The 19080-nt window shown below is 43.1% G+C and overlaps 2 protein-coding genes across 3 annotated transcripts in view; one reads left to right on the plus strand and one right to left on the minus strand.

Annotated features, from left to right (window-relative positions):
- The first annotated feature begins 1773 nt into the window (after nucleotides 1–1773).
- RAB35 (RAB35, member RAS oncogene family) lies at nucleotides 1774–17932 on the plus strand. The gene is made up of 6 exons (XM_075276526.1): nucleotides 1774–1942; nucleotides 12723–12773; nucleotides 13840–13963; nucleotides 14706–14830; nucleotides 14924–15048; nucleotides 16873–17932. Exons 1-6 carry the CDS (start codon nucleotides 1891–1893, stop codon nucleotides 16999–17001), a joined length of 606 nt encoding a protein of 201 aa, XP_075132627.1. The 5' UTR covers nucleotides 1774–1890; the 3' UTR covers nucleotides 17002–17932.
- Nucleotides 17933–17941: 9 nt separating this feature from the next.
- The window catches only part of BICDL1 (BICD family like cargo adaptor 1), a 57010-nt gene continuing 55871 nt past the window's right edge, over nucleotides 17942–19080 (minus strand). Inside the window, exon 10 of one of the 2 annotated variants that reach the window (XM_075276388.1) lies at nucleotides 17942–18775. In XM_075276388.1, coding sequence (XP_075132489.1) covers nucleotides 18569–18775 — 207 coding nt within the window. In that variant the 3' untranslated portion in view covers nucleotides 17942–18568. The remainder of the gene's footprint in view (nucleotides 18776–19080) is intronic. The other variant, XR_012716169.1, reaches the window with a different exon arrangement.

The following is a 19080-nucleotide window of genomic DNA, read 5'->3' on the forward strand; positions in this document are numbered from 1 at the left end:
GTGCTGGAACAGAAGATGCAGACACCCAAGATGGAGAAGGCGTCAGGACCAGGTGGTGAGGATTGGCTGGGAACGATGGTTGGAGGATGCAGCGGTCCCAGGGGAAATTTTTTTGGGCAGCTTTCTGCCCATGGAGGAGAGATGAGTGTGGTTTTGTCCCATAGCAAGCCAGGCAAGGCAGGAGCTCCAGAGGAACACGTCCGGATAAATCGGCATCTTAGGCCACGCCTGTTTTTTTTTTTTTTAATTTGTCTGTGTCCAGTCCGTTAAATAATAGCAGATACCATTTCCCAGACTTTTTTCATGTATTCTTTAATACACTTTAAACCATGAAAATGGATTACCTTTTGGGTGTACACTCAGCCATGACAAAAGTAATTTTCCACAGCCAAGTGCATGGTGCATTCCTGTGAATATGCATTTAGGGTGCATCCATATTTAGGATAAAGGGGTTATGCCTGACTTGGCTATTTCTAGTGCTCCCATTGAAGTGTATGGGAGCATTGTCCACCACCAGTAACACTTTTAGCCTGGCTGTGGATAGAAAGGACCCCCTGTTCTCTGTATCAGTGGGGGTCTCAGCAGTCAAACAATTCATATAGGCATTATTTGCTCTGCCATATACTGTGAAAACTTTTGAAAAGACCACCTCTTTGAAAAGACCAACCCCTTACCCAGGCCACATTTTGTAGATTTGGAGAAAAACAATTTTGAGATCTTATACAAAAAAGGCAAGTGGTGCACTTGGGGCAGACATTCAGCTCCCTGAAGCACTGCTCTTAGCTTTGTCACTGATAAAGTGCCACGTGCCATGAGGACGGCCCCATTCCCAGCAAGTGTCTGTGCCAGCCTTTTTGACTTCATCACCTAGCTTACTCGTCATCTCAGTGAATGAACACAATTTCTCAAAGTGTAGGTTTGGCCTGATTTATTTCAAGCCAGGGGTGAACCTAGCTTTTTTGCCGCCTGAAGCGGACGACAGAAAGCCGCAAAACAGCTTGTCCTCGACTGGCTTAGGTCAGCAAAAATGACGCCCCCCCCCTCCCCCGGCATAGCACCGCCTGAAGCGGTCGCTTCAGGTCGCCTCATGAGAGGTGCAGCGCTTATGGGTTCTCCTACCATCTGCGCAACTACATAGCTAGGAGCTCAATGTGCTAGATGACTGATATACACACAGTACGTGAACATGTCGCCCATTCTAATATTTTTACACCTTTTGTTACTGACACTAGGTTCACATCTGCGTCTGGGTTTTCATTCGGGGTACACCTTGGGACCCCTCAAACGGAGACCTAAACTGACGAAAAAAGGAATTACCCGTTGAAACCCGCTTACCCCATAGACTATATTGGGGTCTACCAGGTTAGCGCCCAAAAAGGGCGAAAAATCCAGAACGGGGAACAGAATCTCCCAGCGGAGAGCAGGCACAGGTGTGAACCTAAGCTTACAAGTAAAATTATTTTTCAACTATTTTATTTTTGCCAATAAAAACACAAAATTCTATTCAGATTCTTGTGCATGAGGCGATTATCTTTACAATTTTTGGCTACAGACTACAGAAATATTACATAGGCTCCTAAGTAAGAAGTGATTTGATTTCCTCTTGTGAACAGCGCCTTCTGGAGGAGAAGACATAACCCAACAACAAGTAACGAGTTCAAGCTTTAGTCAAAATGGCGGCTCGGTAGTCGCTCCCAACTGCTAGGAGCGCGCACAGAAGGGAGCCGCCCCAGGCTCGCGATCAGGTGGGGCTGTCGTGGGCGTGGTCTGCGCCTGCGCACGCGTCGCGGGTTTGCTGTCACTTCCGGCTGTTTGTCCGGGAAGCGGATTCGGTCGGAACGGAACGCGCGGATCCCGGGAGCCGGCCCACCAGCTGTACAGGCCGCCAACATGGCCCGGGATTACGACCATCTATTCAAGTTGCTGATTATCGGAGACAGCGGTGAGGGCGGGTTTCTAGGGTGGGGAGACTGGGCTGTTCAGGGAGAGGCCCTTGGGGTCAGCACCGGGGAGCAGTTACTGACCGCAGACCATGGAGCGCTTATGATGACTGACAACCAGGGTGATTGTACAGTGCATGGAGCTCATTAGTCCTGCCGGTAACGTGTAGCGGCGGGGCTATGCTGTGCCGTACCGGAACCTGTGTACACATACCGGCGCCTCCTCTGTCCCTGTGTCCTCTCTGTAGGTGCATAGTCCTCTTATTTCCCGATGGTAGTTGGAACCTTGTTGAATATCGAACAATGTCAGATCACAAGAGGGGGAGAGTTGGCTTCCTGTGGCAAGTCCTTCTATTCCTCCCCTTTGTATGGCCGGTGTCAGTTCTGATATCAGTCATAGGCCTGTGCTCATCGCTGTCGAATGTCCAGTGGTCAAAACAGTGCTATTGCTGGGCGACTGTATTAGAACTGTGGCCCCTGTTGCTGGACGGGTGTATTAGTGCTGTGGCCGCAGTTGCAGGACAGGTGTATTAGTGCTGTGGCCCCTGTTGCAGAACGGGTGTATTAGAACTGTGGCCACTGTTGCTGGGCGACTGTATTAGAACTGTGGCCACTGTTGCTGGGTGACTGTATTAGAACTGTGGCCACTGTTGCTGGGCGACTGTATTAGAACTGTGGCCACTGTTGCTGGGCGACTGTATTAGAACTGTGGCCACTGTTGCTGGGCGACTGTATTAGAACTGTGGCCACTGTTGCTGGGCGACTGTATTAGAACTGTGGCCACTGTTGCTGGGCGACTGTATTAGAACTGTGGCCACTGTTGCTGGGTGACTGTATTAGAACTGTGGCCACTGTTGCTGGGTGACTGTATTAGAACTGTGGCCACTGTTGCTGGGTGACTGTATTAGAACTGTGGCCACTGTTGCTGGGTGACTGTATTAGAACTGTGGCCACTGTTGCTGGGCGACTGTATTAGAACTGTGGCCACTGTTGCTGGGCGACTGTATTAGAACTGTGGCCACTGTTGCTGGGCGACTGTATTAGAACTGTGGCCACTGTTGCTGGGCGACTGTATTAGAACTGTGGCCACTGTTGCTGGGCGACTGTATTAGAACTGTGGCCACTGTTGCTGGGCGACTGTATTAGAACTGTGGCCACTGTTGCTGGGCGACTGTATTAGAACTGTGGCCACTGTTGCTGGGCGACTGTATTAGAACTGTGGCCACTGTTGCTGGGTGACTGTATTAGAACTGTGGCCACTGTTGCTGGGCGACTGTATTAGAACTGTGGCCACTGTTGCTGGGTGACTGTATTAGAACTGTGGCCACTGTTGCTGGGCGACTGTATTAGAACTGTGGCCACTGTTGCTGGGCGACTGTATTAGAACTGTGGCCACTGTTGCTGGGCGACTGTATTAGAACTGTGGCCACTGTTGCTGGGCGACTGTATTAGAACTGTGGCCACTGTTGCTGGGCGACTGTATTAGAACTGTGGCCACTGTTGCTGGGCGACTGTATTAGAACTGTGGCCACTGTTGCAGGACGGGTGTATTAGTGCTGTGGCCACTGTTGCAGGACGGGTGTATTAGTGCTGTGGCCACTGTTGCAGGACGGGTGTATTAGTGCTGTGGCCACTGTTGCAGGACGGGTGTATTAGTGCTGTGGCCACTGTTGCAGGACGGGTGTATTAGTGCTGTGGCCACTGTTGCAGGACGGGTGTATTAGTGCTGTGGCCGCAGTTGCAGGACAGGTGTATTAGTGCTGTGGCAGCTGTTGCAGGACAGGTGTATTAGCTCTGTTGAGGCTCGGGTGTATTAGCACTGTGGCCACTGCTGGCGGTCGGTTGTATTAGCGCTGTTGCCGCTGCTTATAGTTGACTGTATTAGCTCTGTGGCCACTGCTGGCAGTCAGCTGTATTATGACAGTTGTAATGCTCTTTTCTCACACAAGGGACTCAAAGTGCAGGGGGGAGTTAGTGGTATGGTATATTACTGTTGTGGGCCTTATTAGTGGTTCGGTATATTATTGCTCTGGGCTTGGTTAGTGATAGTTTTATTAGTGCTTTAGACTAAGCAGTCTAGTATAAGGCTGGGGCACCATCGGCCGGAAACGCTGTGATTTAGCCTTGGCGTTTTACAGTATCTGCAAAGTGGATGGGATTCATATGAGTCCCATGACCACTTGGTCTTTAAAACCGCAGCGTGGGCACGCTGTGATTTCCACAACCTGTGCGGTTTTGGAAATCACGGCATGTCAATTATATCTACGGAAACTCTGGCGGCTTTCCTGTAGATATAATTGTAACAAAGTCTGCAGAGGAAAACTGAACTTTCTGTTCAAAGTGCTGCGGGAAGAACCATGATGCGTTGCCGCTGCGTTTTTTTCCGCAGCGTTTTAGCCTTGCGTATCATCCTTTGCGGCCTTAGCCTAATAGCGCTGTGGGTGCGTTTAGCAGTCCTGTATATTAATGTTGTGGGCTCTGTTAGTGGTATGGTATATAATGATGTGGATAGTGTTAGTTGTCTGGTGTGTTTGTGCTGTGAACCCTGTTAATGGTCTGGTATATGGGCTCAGTGGGAACTATGCATGGTCCGGTATAATAGTGCTAGGGGCGCTCCCATCAGTCTAGTGTAATGGTGGCGTGGGCAATTATATTAGTTATGTGGCAGCTATTAGTGGTCCAGTATAGTAGTTCTGTGGGCGTCATTGGCAGTCTACCCAAATAGTGCCATGGGCGCTGTTAGAACTCCAGTATATTATGCTATGGGCATTGTTGGCTCTGGCTTTATAACACAAAATATAACTGAAGTGACCCTCCCCTCATTTTCTCTACATTTTTCACAGCCGCGTACTCCATACACAGTTACTCAGTAAGAGGCAGAAACAGCGCTCAATACAGAAGCAGGGAAAGAATGAAGAGATGCAGGATGTCACAAAAAGGAGACAAGTCAATAAAATATATTACAAAATTTATTAAAATTATTTCTGCCAGAAAATCAAAAGTTATCAAAGTTTCATTACACTCTATGCATTTTAGGTTGGGAAACCATTACTAGAACTGTCCTTCATGTGGAAATAGCAAATTAATTTTAGGCAATTCTAAAAATGGTGTTTCTTTCATTTTAATGTCTTAATTCCCTGCTACGGCAGTTGCTGTATGGGACAAATATTGCAATAGTCTAGGCATTTTCAAATATGAAAATAATAAAAAATAAAAATTTAAAAAATAATAAATTTGCTTGCATTCCCATATTGTAACCCCCTAATGTTTCCATATTTTCATGTGTGCAGATGTGTAAGGTATCAGGGCACAGTGTAGGTTTTATTGCGAACATTTTGGGGAGTGAGTGACCTTTTTATACTAATTTGTGTAGGAGATGCAACAGCAAATGAGGGCAACTTGGCCATTATGTAGCCCTGGTCTAATAAGCAGCCACAGGGAAGACCAAGACTAGCGCAGTGTGATTGTTCTGAATGAAGATAGACTACTGGTCGTATCCATTGGTAATAGTGGTAGGGAAAGGGCTTTTTCTAGTAATGTACACACTTTTGCTAATTGTGTTCAATGGGTGATTGTAACATTTTGCATAGTACTGTTATATGAAATATGATTGTTGTGTGAATACCCCTTTAAAAGCCTGTGATCAGAGATCATTCTGATTTCAGGCATTGCTACTAGGTCCCTGCTAGGGCTGTGCGGGCGCTAAGTTTAAATGTAGTAGCAGCATTTGCTATACATGTACATGACTGTCAGCCGTTTACGAAGGACTCAATGGAACTGTGGAAAAAATAGAGCAAAGAATAGAGTCGTCGGCTTGGCCTAATAGCCTAGCAGTTTGGTATACTAGTCTTATGGTAGAATTGGGTTGTGGTACAGTAGAATAGGCTTAAAGAGGGTCTTTCATCTCCTCGGGCATATGTGGTTTTATATACTACTAGAAAGCCAACTGCGCTGAATTCAACGCATTGTCGGCTTTCCTTTTTTGAGCCCCGTGGGAAGAGAGATCGGTGCAATTACCGATACCTCTTCCCTATATACAGCTTGGGAATCAGATTTGCATATTCTTCCCATAGCTATTCAACGTCAGAAAGGTGTTCCTGACTAGTCTAGCTGTGATCACCCCTCCTGACAGTAATGTCCGTTGCACTATTGTCAGTGGGAGTGTTCCTTGTTGTTATTATTATTATTATTATTATTATTATTATTATTGTTTAATATATATAGCACCAACATATTCTGCAGCACTGTACAATTTGTAGGGTTCAAGTACAGACAAAAAGATACATTACAAAGAGATAGTTACTTCACACAATGGGACTGAGGGCCCTGCTCGCAAGAGCTTACAATCTATGAGGTAGAGGGGGTGACACAAGAGGTAGCAGGGGCCGCATCGGAGGTAGCAGGGGCGGTATTGCTTATACAGTGGTCAGACAATTTTGTAATAGAGGTTACTGTCATTACACAAACATAAAACTGTATGAGCCGTTACGTCGTGTCCTTTAACATGTGGATGGTGCCTGGACATATAACGTTAGCCTGAAACGGCATCACATCACATGGGGTAATGTGGGAGCGGGAACAGAGGAGGTTTACATTTTTTGGATTCTAATGACGGTACGGAAGGGTTTACATTAGGAATTGTGATAGGCCTGTCTGAAAAGATGTCTTTTAGTTTGCGCTTAAAGTTGTAGAAATTGGGAGTTAATCTGATTGTCCGGGGTAGAGCATTCCAGAGAAGTGATGCAGCTCGGGAGAAGTCTTGTATACGAGCGTGGGAGGTTCTGATAATAGAGGATGTAAGTCTTAGGTCATTGAGTGAACAGAGAGCACGGGTTGGGCAGTAGACAGAGATGAGGAAGGAAATGTAGGGAGGTGCAGTATTATAGAGAGCCTTATGGATGAGTGATAAGTTTGTATTGTATTCTATAATGAATAGGCAGCCAATGTAGCGACTGGCACAGACCAGAGGCATCACTGTAGCGTCTAGCCTGATAGATGAGCCTGGCCGCTGCATTCAGAATAGATTGTAGAGGGGAGAGTTTAGTGAGGGGAAGACCGATTAGTAAGGAGTTACAGTAGTCAAGGCGAGAATGAATCAGAGCTGAGCGGTGAAGAATGTCCCCCCAGTACTAGTCTGTGGACCAGTACTGTCAGGAGGAGGGGCGTTCCTCACCACTCAGCATCATGGCTGGGCGGTAAGGAACGCCCACTCTGTATAGCGATAAGGACAGTACTGTCAGAAGGAACGTTCCCAGCTAGATTGTCAGGAACGCACTTCTGACAGTGAGGAGTTATTGGAAGTTGCACTGATAGGGGGTGTTCACACTACCGTCATTGTCTGACAGGCAGTGTCTGCTGCTAATGTCTGTTCAAAATCTTGCACGGACATTAGGAGCGGACACTAGCTGTGTCCGTGACACTTTTCATTCATTTAAATGGCGATCGGGTGCGTTCTTTTGCACTCCGTGCCTGTCCTTAAGTGTCCGTTCGTAAAGATGTCCGACCTTTCAAGCGGACAGAAAAAACCTACATGTCGGGTTTTGCTGTCCGCTTGAAAAGTCGGACATCTTTAGGAACAGACACTTAAGGACAGGCACGGAGTGCAAAAGAACGCACCCGATCGCCATTTAAATGAATGAAAACTGTCACAGACACAGCTAGTGTCCTTTGATAATGTCCGTGCAAGATTTTGAACGGACATTAGCAGCGAACACTGCCTGTCGGACAATGATGGTCGTGTGAACGCTCCCATAGCTCTTTCCCCGGGGCACATAATGGAAAAGCCAACATTCAGCGCACTGTTGGCTTTCTAGCAGTATATAAAACCGCATGTGCTCATGTGACATGAAAGGTCCTCTTTAATGTAGTAATAATATGGTGTCAGATTTGTTGTAACCTCATATACAATAATAAAGTCAACTCTGGCACTCTACAGATAGAAAACTTGTAACTGAATTTTATGACATCTTGTAAAATTATTTGTCGCTAGTGACATGACAGCTGGTTTGTGGTTATACAGTTTGCAGATGAAGGTCTTTAGGACCGAAACAACCGAGCTCTGTTGACTTGTGATGTTTAATCCTCACTTACTGAGGCCCAGTTCACATCTGCCTATCAGCATGAAATATGCAGAGAGAAAAGTCCTGCAAGCAGCAGTTTTCTGCCGCATTTTTCGTGTAAAAACCACATTATAGTACCGTATATGATTTGGCAGGTTTCCTTGGGCTTTTTTATATGGATAAGTTTCCATTCACTGGGGCCCCAAGCAGACTACCCAAATGGAAACCTAAATGCAGAAGTGAATCGGGCCTAACATACTACCGTACGACAAATAATTTTACAACATGTCATAATATAGTTTGGTTACAAATTTTCTAACTTTGAAGTGCCAAAATTGACATTGTTTTTGGATATGTGGTGTTTACCAGTACCATAGACACCCTACCCAATTGAGGGATTATCTCCATAATAAGGTGTGCATATCTTATTCTGATCTTGTTCTAGCCTGATATCAGTAAAGACTGGGCAATTAATTAGGAAATAACTGATATGGTACATCAGCCATGATAACCAATGTGATTTTGTACACATTGCTTATTTTGGTTTGGTTATTACTATATTATTATTTTTCAGACTGTGTCCAAATCAGAACTGCACTTGTATTCTGGCAAAATGTAAGAAGCTGAAGAGACCCCAAATTGAAGAATTTTGGGGGTATGTTCACATAGTGAAAATGCTGCCAAACCTAGTTTAGTATTATAATACACCTTAGATTTTCCAAAGTGGTGGAAATTATACAAAATGTCACCCGTACTCCTCACCCATGTGCAAAACACTGAATAAGTTAAAGTGGTTTTCCAGGCCCTTAACAATACGATTTGCTTGTCCTTTGTCCCGCTGTCGCAGCCGCATCTTCATGGTCTTTGCCTCAGGTCTTCTCTTCCAGTGATGAGATATGTGGCTGCTGCAGCCAGTCTCTGGCCTTAGTGGTTGGGTATATCATGGATGAAAGTTTTTATTTAATTGCCTGGAAACTGAACTTCATTCAGTAATAAAGTATTTAGGGCATATTTCCCCATTGCTCATTACTAGCTTGTAGCTGAGGGGTGTACACTGTCTAAATTGCATACAGGAAACCCTAGAAAGTAAACTGTATTGTTGTGCTGTACACAGCTCCTGGTCAGGGGTAGCCTTCTGCTATGGATGTGTGTTCATGTCTCTGATGGGGAAAAAAAAACATTTGTTCTTTGCTTTTCCTGTTAGTATTTGGCTTGTTCGCTTTGTATTGGGTTTGATTTTACCATAGCTTGAAAATAATTTTTTTTAATATTTGCTACATTTTGACCTCATCCTACATGACACACTTTCCACTCTATTATTGAGCCTTCTAAACTAATAATTTCCTATTGTAAGCTGAGTTTATAATCCCGGATATCTGGCCACGGTCACCTCTATTACTACTATCATTTAATAGAATTACTGGTAGTGTTACACCATCAGTAATGTGGTGCCGGCAGTTTGGTAGACGTAGGTGAAAGCTGACCTCTACCAAACAAACCCTAAGTTACCCATCAAAGTGCTCCTTGTCTGCAGTCACTCCGCTGTTTACCTGCAGATTGATGTACTGCCTCCTGTTTATGGATTGCATCGGTATGACTTGTAATGGTGTTTCATAGGCTCTGTAGAGATCGCTGCTGGGACCCATTGGTCTGGTGAACTTTATAAATAGTACATTGGTGTAGATTCTGGGGTTCAGCTCTTCTATGATGAAATTGTAGCTTTCTGTCTGTTACATCTGCTGGGAGTCATTGATGTCTTTGCAGACATCAGAGAAGGAGCTGCTGTGTGCCCAGTTTGGCCATGTGAATCTGGAACTGGCAAGTTGCACACCGGCAAGTGTACAGACTGTTATGTGTCACATGGAGAGAATATTTTAGGGAAAGATGGTATTGATCAAAACATATAAACGTTTACCTGCTCAGTTTTGAGTGTGAAAGGCTTGTCTGTTATGGGTAGCGTTAATGTATAGCGTCTGTCATGTTGTAGATGTATTTTGTATATACCGGTAGCAGAGTGTTCACCATGAAAAAGTCTGGACCGTACTGATAATTTGTAGGCTTGGGGGGGCGTTCACACTACCGTTGGTATCTGCTCAGCAGTGTCCGTGGCTATTGTCCGTAAAAGATTTTAGCAACGGACACTAGCTGGTCTGTTTGCAATTTCCATTCATTTCAATGGGATTTTATCTTGTCCTTTAGTGTCCGTTTACAACAATATCTGTTTTTTCAAGCGGACCAAAAAATTCTACATGCAGGACTTTTCTGTCCATCTGAAAAAATGGACAGTAATTGTCCGTATTTTTGTTCTGTTTTTTTAACTTTGAGGTCTATAGGCAATGGACAGATAGCCATCAGTTACTATCCGTTGTGTCTGTTATGATAGGTGTCCGGTTTTTTTGAACGGACACCAACGGTAGTGTGAACCCTGCCTTACCTTGATCGAGTCTGTTTGTCATAATATAGTATATGTCTATTTAAATTACAGCCCCCATTTCATTGACTTTTTTTTTCTTCGCTATTCTGTTGGGGGATGTTGAACATTTTTGTTACATACTTTATTAATCTATCAAACTTCCTTATAATGGAAAACCGACTGTAAAGCTCTTATATCCAATGCCAGGAAGCTGTCCATACTCACTGCAGTATGTAGAGCTGAAGCATAGAAATATGGTATAAGAAATATGAGCTATAACGGAATCTGAGATATCACTAGTTAAAAACAGTTGGGAATTTCAGCTTAATATAGCGCAGTTCATTCATGCTGCATATAAAATCACATTCACGACTGAGGTTTTTAATGATCTCTCAGTCTGTTATAGCTCATCTCTCTTAGGCTGTGTTCACACTGGGTTTTTTGGTCCGGAACCTGAGGCGGACCAAAAATCCAGTTGCGCACTCTGCTCCGGATTAGGCCCAAATGAATGGGCCTAGTTGGAAAGAGGAAGTGTCTTCATGCGGATTCACTAGGCAACTCCTCATGAAGAATGAGCATGTCCGTTCCCGGAAAAAAGAACTGACTGGCTCCCATTGATTTCAATGGGAGCCATCTTTTTGGTCAGGATTTTAAGGTGTATAAGGTCTCAAAATACCCCATGTGAACTCAGCCTAATGACACCAAAACCAGTTTTCTAGGTGGTATAAGATGGAAGATACATCAATTTAATTTGGCAAAGTTGAAGCATTTACTATATTACTATATACAGGTTTTCCCTAGCAACAGCTCAGTTAGAGGGTAGGTAAAGGGGCTCTATCAGCAGATTTATGGGTTATGAGCTAAAGATATGCCTGAATAGCCTTTAAAAAGGCTATTCGGGTGCTGCTATATAGTTTGTAAAAAGACCCCCCCGTTTTTGTTAATTACCTTGGTGATCGATATGTAAGTGAGGTTGATCGTGCACGGTGGGCATGGCGTGCACCCCTTAGCGTCATAGCTTCTGCATGCCCACCGCTGCCTCCAAGCTTCCTCCTTCTGCTTATTCCCGTCGCTTTCTATTGAAAGCACGCACGTGCGCAGTAGCGCTCCCTCCGGCGCACTACTATGCACGCTCCAGCGTGATTTTCCCATAGAGAACATTGCGCAGAAGCATGCACAGTAGCGCGCCGGAGGGAGCGTTACTGCGCACGCGCGTGCTTTCAATAGAAACCGCCGTGAATAAGCAGGAGGAGGAGGTCTTGGAGGAAGCGGTGGGCGTCCAGAAGCTATGACGCTAAGGGGTGCACGACACACCCACTGTGCACGATCAACCTTTTTTACATATAAATTACCAAGTTAATTAACAAACTAATAGCAACACCTGAATAGCCTTTAAAATCTTTAGCTCATAACACGTATATCTACTGATAGAGCCCCTTAAGGAGAATATTAGAGCCTGTTTTATGATAAAAAGTAGTGTTGATTCGAATACCTCGCTCCATAGGAATGCATGTAAGCGGCCGGCGCTTAACCCCTTGGTGTTCGGCCATGTACATGCATTCCTATGGGAGCGGAGGTATTCGACAAATAGATTTGAATACTATTCGCTCATCTCTAATAAAAAGGAATTTTGATAGGGAAATCAAGTATGTTACAAAAATGATCACCAAACACCTCCCAATACAAAAGGAATGGGAGTTACACTTTGAGCTGAAGTTTTTTTTGTTTTTTTTTAGTACCTGAAAAATTTTACCAAAATCTATTAGCAAGGAGGCAGCAAACTAATGTGCATGTGAGAAGCTAGACTGGCTCCACAGTAGTCACAGCATCACCCTTTAGTAGTCATTTCAGTCCCTTGCTTCTCTTCACAATGATCCCATTACTTCTCCTATACGCCCACAATGTACATTTTTCCCTATCAGTGTGTCTTTTTTGGAATATGGGATGGAAATCCATGCAAACACGGGGAGAACATACAAACTCCTTGCAGATGTTTTTTTTTTTTTTGCCTTTGGCGGGATTTGAACACCAGGACTCCAGCACTGCAAGGCTGCAGTGCTAACCACTAAGCCACTGTGTGGCCCCTTACTTGTTTGCATCTGTGTCTTTACTTTTGGGATTAATGGAGGTTTTGTTGCTCTGTTGTATGTGTCATACTGACAGACCCCATTAACAAGGTTTTTGGGAACATCACTGACAGGTTTCTTGTTTTACAAGTAGTGTCCATAGGCTGTAGTATGTGGCACACATTTATTGGCTTTATTAGTTTATTAAGGAGCAAAAATAACACTTTCTTTATTTTTGTTTTAGGAGTCGGGAAAAGTAGTTTACTCCTAAGGTTTGCTGACAACACCTTTTCAGGTTTGTATAACATTGAATATTCATCTCACAAGGCTCTCTGTACATCACTTTACTGATCCTTAAACACTAACGAAGACTCCACTTTCCCCCCTTTCATGAGCTTCTTTGCAGTACCCATAACTCTTTACATATATCCTAAGGCTGAGGCCTCATGCTGGGAAAACACAGCTTTTTTTGTTGCAGATTTTGATGCTTTTGAGATGAAGCCAAGAATGTCTACAAAAGGAATGATAATCAAAGAAAAAGCTCTTATACTTGTACCATTTGCTCAAACCACTCCTGTCATTGGCTCAAAAAACTCAACAATATTTGCTACAAAAAAGCTGCATTTCCACAACGTGGAGCTTTAGCCTAAAAGGTTTTTTTCCTTCTACAAAATTCACCAGAATCAGTGGAGTGTTTTTCTGTAGTCCGTTTTGTTTCCAAGCAATCGGTGCTGTTAGTTTTGGTGCCTGATATTATATTTAGGCTCTGTACTATCAGGATGGCAGTGTCAGGCAAGGGGGGGTGACTTTGAGGTCTGACACTGGAGGAGGTGGAAAAATAAAAAATCATACTCTCCTGTTCTTGGTGCTCCGGTGCCCTTACAGCATAGTCTGCTACTTCTGCTCCGGCATCTTTTTCGGAGTTCCACTGAAGCCGCCGATTGGCCTCAGTGTCAAAATCTGGACCAAAAAACTCTGTGAGCTCAGCCTTGAACTGGCTAGAGAAATTTCTTAGCAAATTCAACAGGCTTAGCTGATCATGTTATGTGTATGGAACTTTCCCTGGATGACAGCAGAGATGATTGGGCGTTTGGATGTCAACTGCTTGATACTATTGTTTGCAGATAGAAGCTTCTGGAAGAGTTGTCTAGTAGGGGGTCTCTCCCCTTTCCCAGTTCAGTACACTTGTTGAGCGCGCGTCTGTATATGCTAGCCAGGTAATGATACCTGTTGACTTAACAAGCAATCAGCTGACAGTTGTCTAAAGTATATGGCCAGATTTACTTAAAGCATCACATAAAAAGCAATGGAAAGGAAATATGAAATGACAGATTCCTTTATTTCTTACTTCTCTTTTCCAGGCAGCTACATCACAACAATCGGAGTTGATTTTAAAATCAGGACAGTTGAAATAAATGGGGAGAAAGTGAAACTCCAGATATGGGACACTGCGGGGCAGGAGCGCTTCCGGACCATAACTTCAACGTATGTTTAATGTGTCACAATAGTATGTTTAAAATTGCCGCCGTACTGTAGAGAGACTATGCAACCACTTAGACTGTTTTACACTCCTCTTTTTTTTTTCCTTTTCACATTGCTTTCCTTTGAGTAGTTTGGATGTCAGTAACAAATTGACTACTTTGCAATTCTTTTATGGCCTGGTGGGATTGCTGCTGAGTATTTCTACTACTTTTCATTGACTTTACAGTTAGCTAAAATTCTTTGAGTGGATGGTGGATCCCAGCATAGCATGAAACTATACAACTCCATTCACTTCAGCAGAACTGACTAGGACACTGCTGTATAGGGAAAAACATTGAAGAGCCACAGTGCTACACCAGTACTGCTGCCTCTTCATTCTCTGGATCAATGGGGTTCCCCTGATGTTGGTTCCCATTTATCTTAAAGTGATAGTATATCCCAGTTATATGCCATCACTTGTTAGGATGGAAATACCCCTGTAAACCTACCTGCAGTTATTTTCAGCTTCACCCTTTACTGTGCACCTTTCTTATATGGAACAAGGCTCATAGACTGTGGCAGCTAAAAGGACTTCTCATTTCTAGAAAGCTGCAAGTTTTGATTTATAGAAATACATACATACATACATACATACATACAGCACTATACTGAAATGTGATATAAAGAGCAAAGGAAGATTCAAACTGTAGGTCCCATAGAAATAGGACTTTGTGGCTTATCAGCTGACAATCTTGCTCTCTTACAGATACTACAGAGGAACGCATGGGGTCATTGTTGTTTATGACGTTACCAGTGCGGAGTCTTTTGTAAATGTAAAAAGATGGTTACATGAAATAAACCAGAATTGTGATGATGTATGCCGAATATTAGGTAAGAAATTCTTCTTTTCAGCTACTGGTTAATAGTTGTTGTTGTTCTCAATTTCATTATATGCAACATGAATTTAATTTTGCCATTTTACAGTTGGAAATAAGAATGATGACCCTGAGCGGAAAGTAGTGGAAACAGAAGATGCTTATAAATTTGCTGCGCAGATGGACATTCAGCTGTTTGAGACTAGCGCCAAAGAAAACCTCAATGTAGAGGAGGTGTGTATCCGCAATAGACATACCAGCAACTTATAAGTCTATGAGGCTATTCACGTGTTCAGTGTTTTGATGGACCATGACAGTGGTCCTTCCGAAAATAGGACTATTTTTGCATGTTTTCACAGATTTTTCAGTAGACTCAAGGCTATGAGGAACCCATGAAAATAATTAGGCGCCCCTTGGTTGGTTGCAAATTAGTCATGCAAAACTGACTTTCATCCATTTTTCATTGCTGATTTCAATGACAGTCATTGGAATAAGGCTTAAATAAGACCTGACTTATTTAATTACATACATCATTTAGTGTTTATGCAAATTAGTGTATACGAGCTAAAAGGCTTTATATCTTTGGAACAACTGAACAGATTTGTGGAATATCCTAAACACCAAAATGCTTAGGCGACAGCCCCTATCCGATTATGCATGCCATTGGGCTTTTCAGACCTGGCAACAGGTTCGTGTTAACTCTTAGTTGTCTCAGAATTGGTTATTGGAGAATAGCTGCTACGTTATCTCCCATGCACCTAAAGTATGGGAAAATCTTGCCTTCCTATATGACTTGTATATAACATTATATAGAGGTACTGTTCTGTACGATATGAATATGGGACTCTCTCTTCTTACTTGGCTTTTGTACATTCCTCCCTCTACCCCTCTCCATATATATCTATGTAATTTGATCCTAAATCTTAAAATTTTCAGTCTGGTCACTAAGTCTAATAATTGTCTGACACTTGCCAACTCTGTAGGGTTTTTTTTTTTTTTTTAATTTTGTTTTTTTTATGTAGGTTGTGAGCCCCATATAGGGATCACAATGTATTTTTTTTCCCCTCTCAGTATGTCTTTGTAGAATGCGAGGAAATCCACACAAACATGGGGAGAACATACAAACTCCAGGACTCCAGTGCTGTCTGTAGGGGTTTTCTGTGGAGTAGTCTCCACATTTACATCACAGACAAGATACAGTTTAGAAGGACGTTATCTAGTAACAAATATATAAAAAAAAATTTGCTGATGCATTCTATTTAAATATTACGTAGTTGCATTGTGTGCTTTTCCCAAACAATCTTGCCAGCATGCAAGTGGAACCTCACAGTATAATGAGTAGCCTGTATAACTTGTTGCCTTTCTGGATGAAAGGTGGAATGTGTGAAAAAGCTTTATTATTAGTGCATCAATAAAATGTCTTAAAGAGAACCTTTCACCTCCTGGGGCACATGCGGTGTAATACACCGCAAAAAAATCCCACAGTGCGCTGAATTCAGCGCACTATAGGCTTTCCCATTCTGTGCCCCAGGTGAAGAGATATCGGTGCCGGTACTGTAGCTCTTCCCTGTCCGAAGGGCGTTTGACAGTCAGGAACACCCTTCCTCACAGTAGCGCCTATTGCGCTGTACTGTGTGAGCGTTGAGGAACGCCTTCCTCCCTTCCTGATAGTACTCGTCCATAGACCCCACCCCCCCACTGGAGCGGTAAGCAATGCCCCCTCTCACAGAACAGTGCAATAGACGCTACTGTGAGGAGGGGCGTTCCTGACTGACTGTCAGAAATGCCCTTATGACATTGAAGAGCTACGGTACCGGCACCAATAGCTCTTCACCGGGGGCACAGAACGGGAAAGCTGATAGTGTGCTGAATTCACCAAACTGTCTGCTTTCTAGTGGTGTATTACACCGCATGTGCGCCATTAGGTGGAAGGTTCTCTTTAATGGTGTAAAACCATATCGGTTGAGAGACTGAATATGTTTTAGAATAAACGTGTTTATATAATGTACTATTGGTGTGCTTATATTTGTGTTGTAATATATCTCCTTCATTTCATAGATGTTTAATTGCATTACTGAGCTAGTCCTCCGAGCAAAGAAAGAAAACTTGGCAAAGCAGCAACAACAGCAACAGAATGATGTGGTGAAGTTAACCAAAAACAGTAAAAGGAAGAAGAGATGCTGCTAGGTGCAGGCACAGCACAGAAAGGCCGCACTCAATCCGAACATTCGTTCCTGGGACGAAGAGTAACTGTACCACGGGCAGTGCCCAGCTTTCAGGGGTTGGGGCAATTTCTCAGTTTTGTGCTGTTTAATTTAAGAATTTTCTCAAGGTTTTCTATTGAGAGGCGCTGGCACCTTTTTATTGCTGTGCCAACAAGGTGTTGTGGATCCTTGTCATCCCCTTGTCACCCCTGCTCTTCTGGAGCGTCTGCTAGGAAAGGACAGTTGCAGTGCCTACCCCTTGGACTGATTAACAAGAGTCTGTACATACTGTATATTGCGTTAACCAGCCATGCCTCCCCCCTATTGCTTTGGCTTTTGCCTTCCGATTGCCAATCTGTCATGACGTGATGAATATGAACTGATCAGATTTTTAAAGATTTAGGACAGATGGCATCTTAACCTTGGCTTGAGCCTGGTTTTCGGTCCTGCCTTGTAGGGTGAGATTCACTAGGCCTTGCTGTTAATTTGCTTCTCTGCTGTTTAGTTTTTGTCACTATTTAAAACCAAGCTAAAGAAAACCAAGCATCTATTCCACTGACCAGTGCAGGACAGACAACCACAAGATCATTTTGTTTTTAATAAAAGGCTGGATGGATCCTGAACTATTAAAAGTCATTTGTTACGATCTAAGAACTATTATGTTAAGAAAAAAAATATAATGAAAAAAATCTGCCAAATTTTTGTACCATCTTGTTCATAAATAGGAACAAACTAATAAAAATGTGAAATATGGATCCTGAATTTGGAAATAAAAAAAGTGTCTCTTAATGTCTATAGAAATACGCATGGAGTCTGTAAAGCTGTTTGTTACTGGCTGCAGTGTGATGAGAATTGGTCTTCAACAAAGGCATTCAGAGGAACCTTGGAAAATCATAGAAATCTTTTATTCCAGAGAGTTTACAATAAAAAGAGCATAATTTTGTACTAAAATATGACATTCTCTTTATCTGTATATTATAAAACCAAAACTGTATGCAATATTTATTATAAAAATTCTGCTTTTTCTATGTACATGGAGCAATCTCTCAGTACGTGAGCTGTAGGGAACAGTAGGGACCATTCCACTGTGCTGTGCTCTGTCTGGAAGACCAGAGGTAGGGAGTCTGTTCCTTGCACTGAGAGCAGCTCAGGACCTGTCTACAATGGTAATACCTGCTAAATTCAGTTATCAAGGAAGCTATGGAGTGAATAGAAACAGATGGCTCTAAAAGTGCAAGGTGTGTTCTTCATGGATACAATCCACTGAACAAAGTGTTATGTTTCCACAATAGAAAATACATCTGAAATAAATACAAGTACCTCAAGTTGCTTAGCAAGTGCACTAAGCAGAATACTTTCTAGTAATTGTCATAAGCCACATGGCTGCTTGCCTCTTACTGTAGGGGGATTCTAGAGATCTGGCACCCACAGACGGCTACGTGGATCATAAATGTTGTACCTTTTGGCTCTCTGGCAGTATGATTTTCCATACACAGCACTCTGCCATGATTCCTAAAGCCTTTTTCACAGGAAAGGTTAAACAATTAACACTAACATTTTGTTTTTTTAAGAAATGAAAAGAGGCGTCTTCCTTCAGATCCCATAGGCTCTTCTCCTGGCCGCTCTGTGCGATTCATAGTCGTCACCTTGCCACAGTGTTTGATTTGGTGGCCACTGGAGAAAGAATATACAGTCTGGCTCCATTCCTTCTGGTGTTTGTCCATCAACTGCTGGTCTATGACTCTGTGCATGTCATCCTGGTAACAAGAAAAGCACCAAACGTCTGAATTATTTTTATGAAACCCAGGCGAAAACAGATTTGTGAAGAAAATGAGTGATAAAATGGGAATGTGAAGAAAGAAATGTTACAAACCTTTCACTATATGAACCATGCAGAGATTTATGTAGCAGATGTAGGAATTCATGCGGTTTTGCAGAATGGATTTTTTTTTTGTACTGGAATTATTTGAAACTTTTTGGCCACTTTCAGGCTAAGGCCCCAGTCAGCAAATCGCTTCAAAAAAGTTTTCCTTTGCGGTCTTTCTGCTCCTATTATATTTAT

Source organism: Leptodactylus fuscus, chromosome 1, assembly GCF_031893055.1.
Source record: "Leptodactylus fuscus isolate aLepFus1 chromosome 1, aLepFus1.hap2, whole genome shotgun sequence".
Classification (NCBI taxonomy): Eukaryota; Metazoa; Chordata; class Amphibia; order Anura; family Leptodactylidae; genus Leptodactylus; species Leptodactylus fuscus.

What these genes read in the sequence shown, in the direction of transcription:
- RAB35 (XM_075276526.1), top strand. Translation starts at nt 1,891, where the DNA reads ATGGCCCGGGATTACGACCATCTATTCAAGTTGCTGATTATCGGAGAC. An exon ending in TGCTGACAACACCTTTTCAG is followed by an intron (nt 12,774 to 13,839) that starts GTTTGTATAACA and finishes TCTCTTTTCCAG; the next exon opens with GCAGCTACATCACAACAATC. An exon ending in TGATGTATGCCGAATATTAG is followed by an intron (nt 14,831 to 14,923) that starts GTAAGAAATTCT and finishes GCCATTTTACAG; the next exon opens with TTGGAAATAAGAATGATGAC.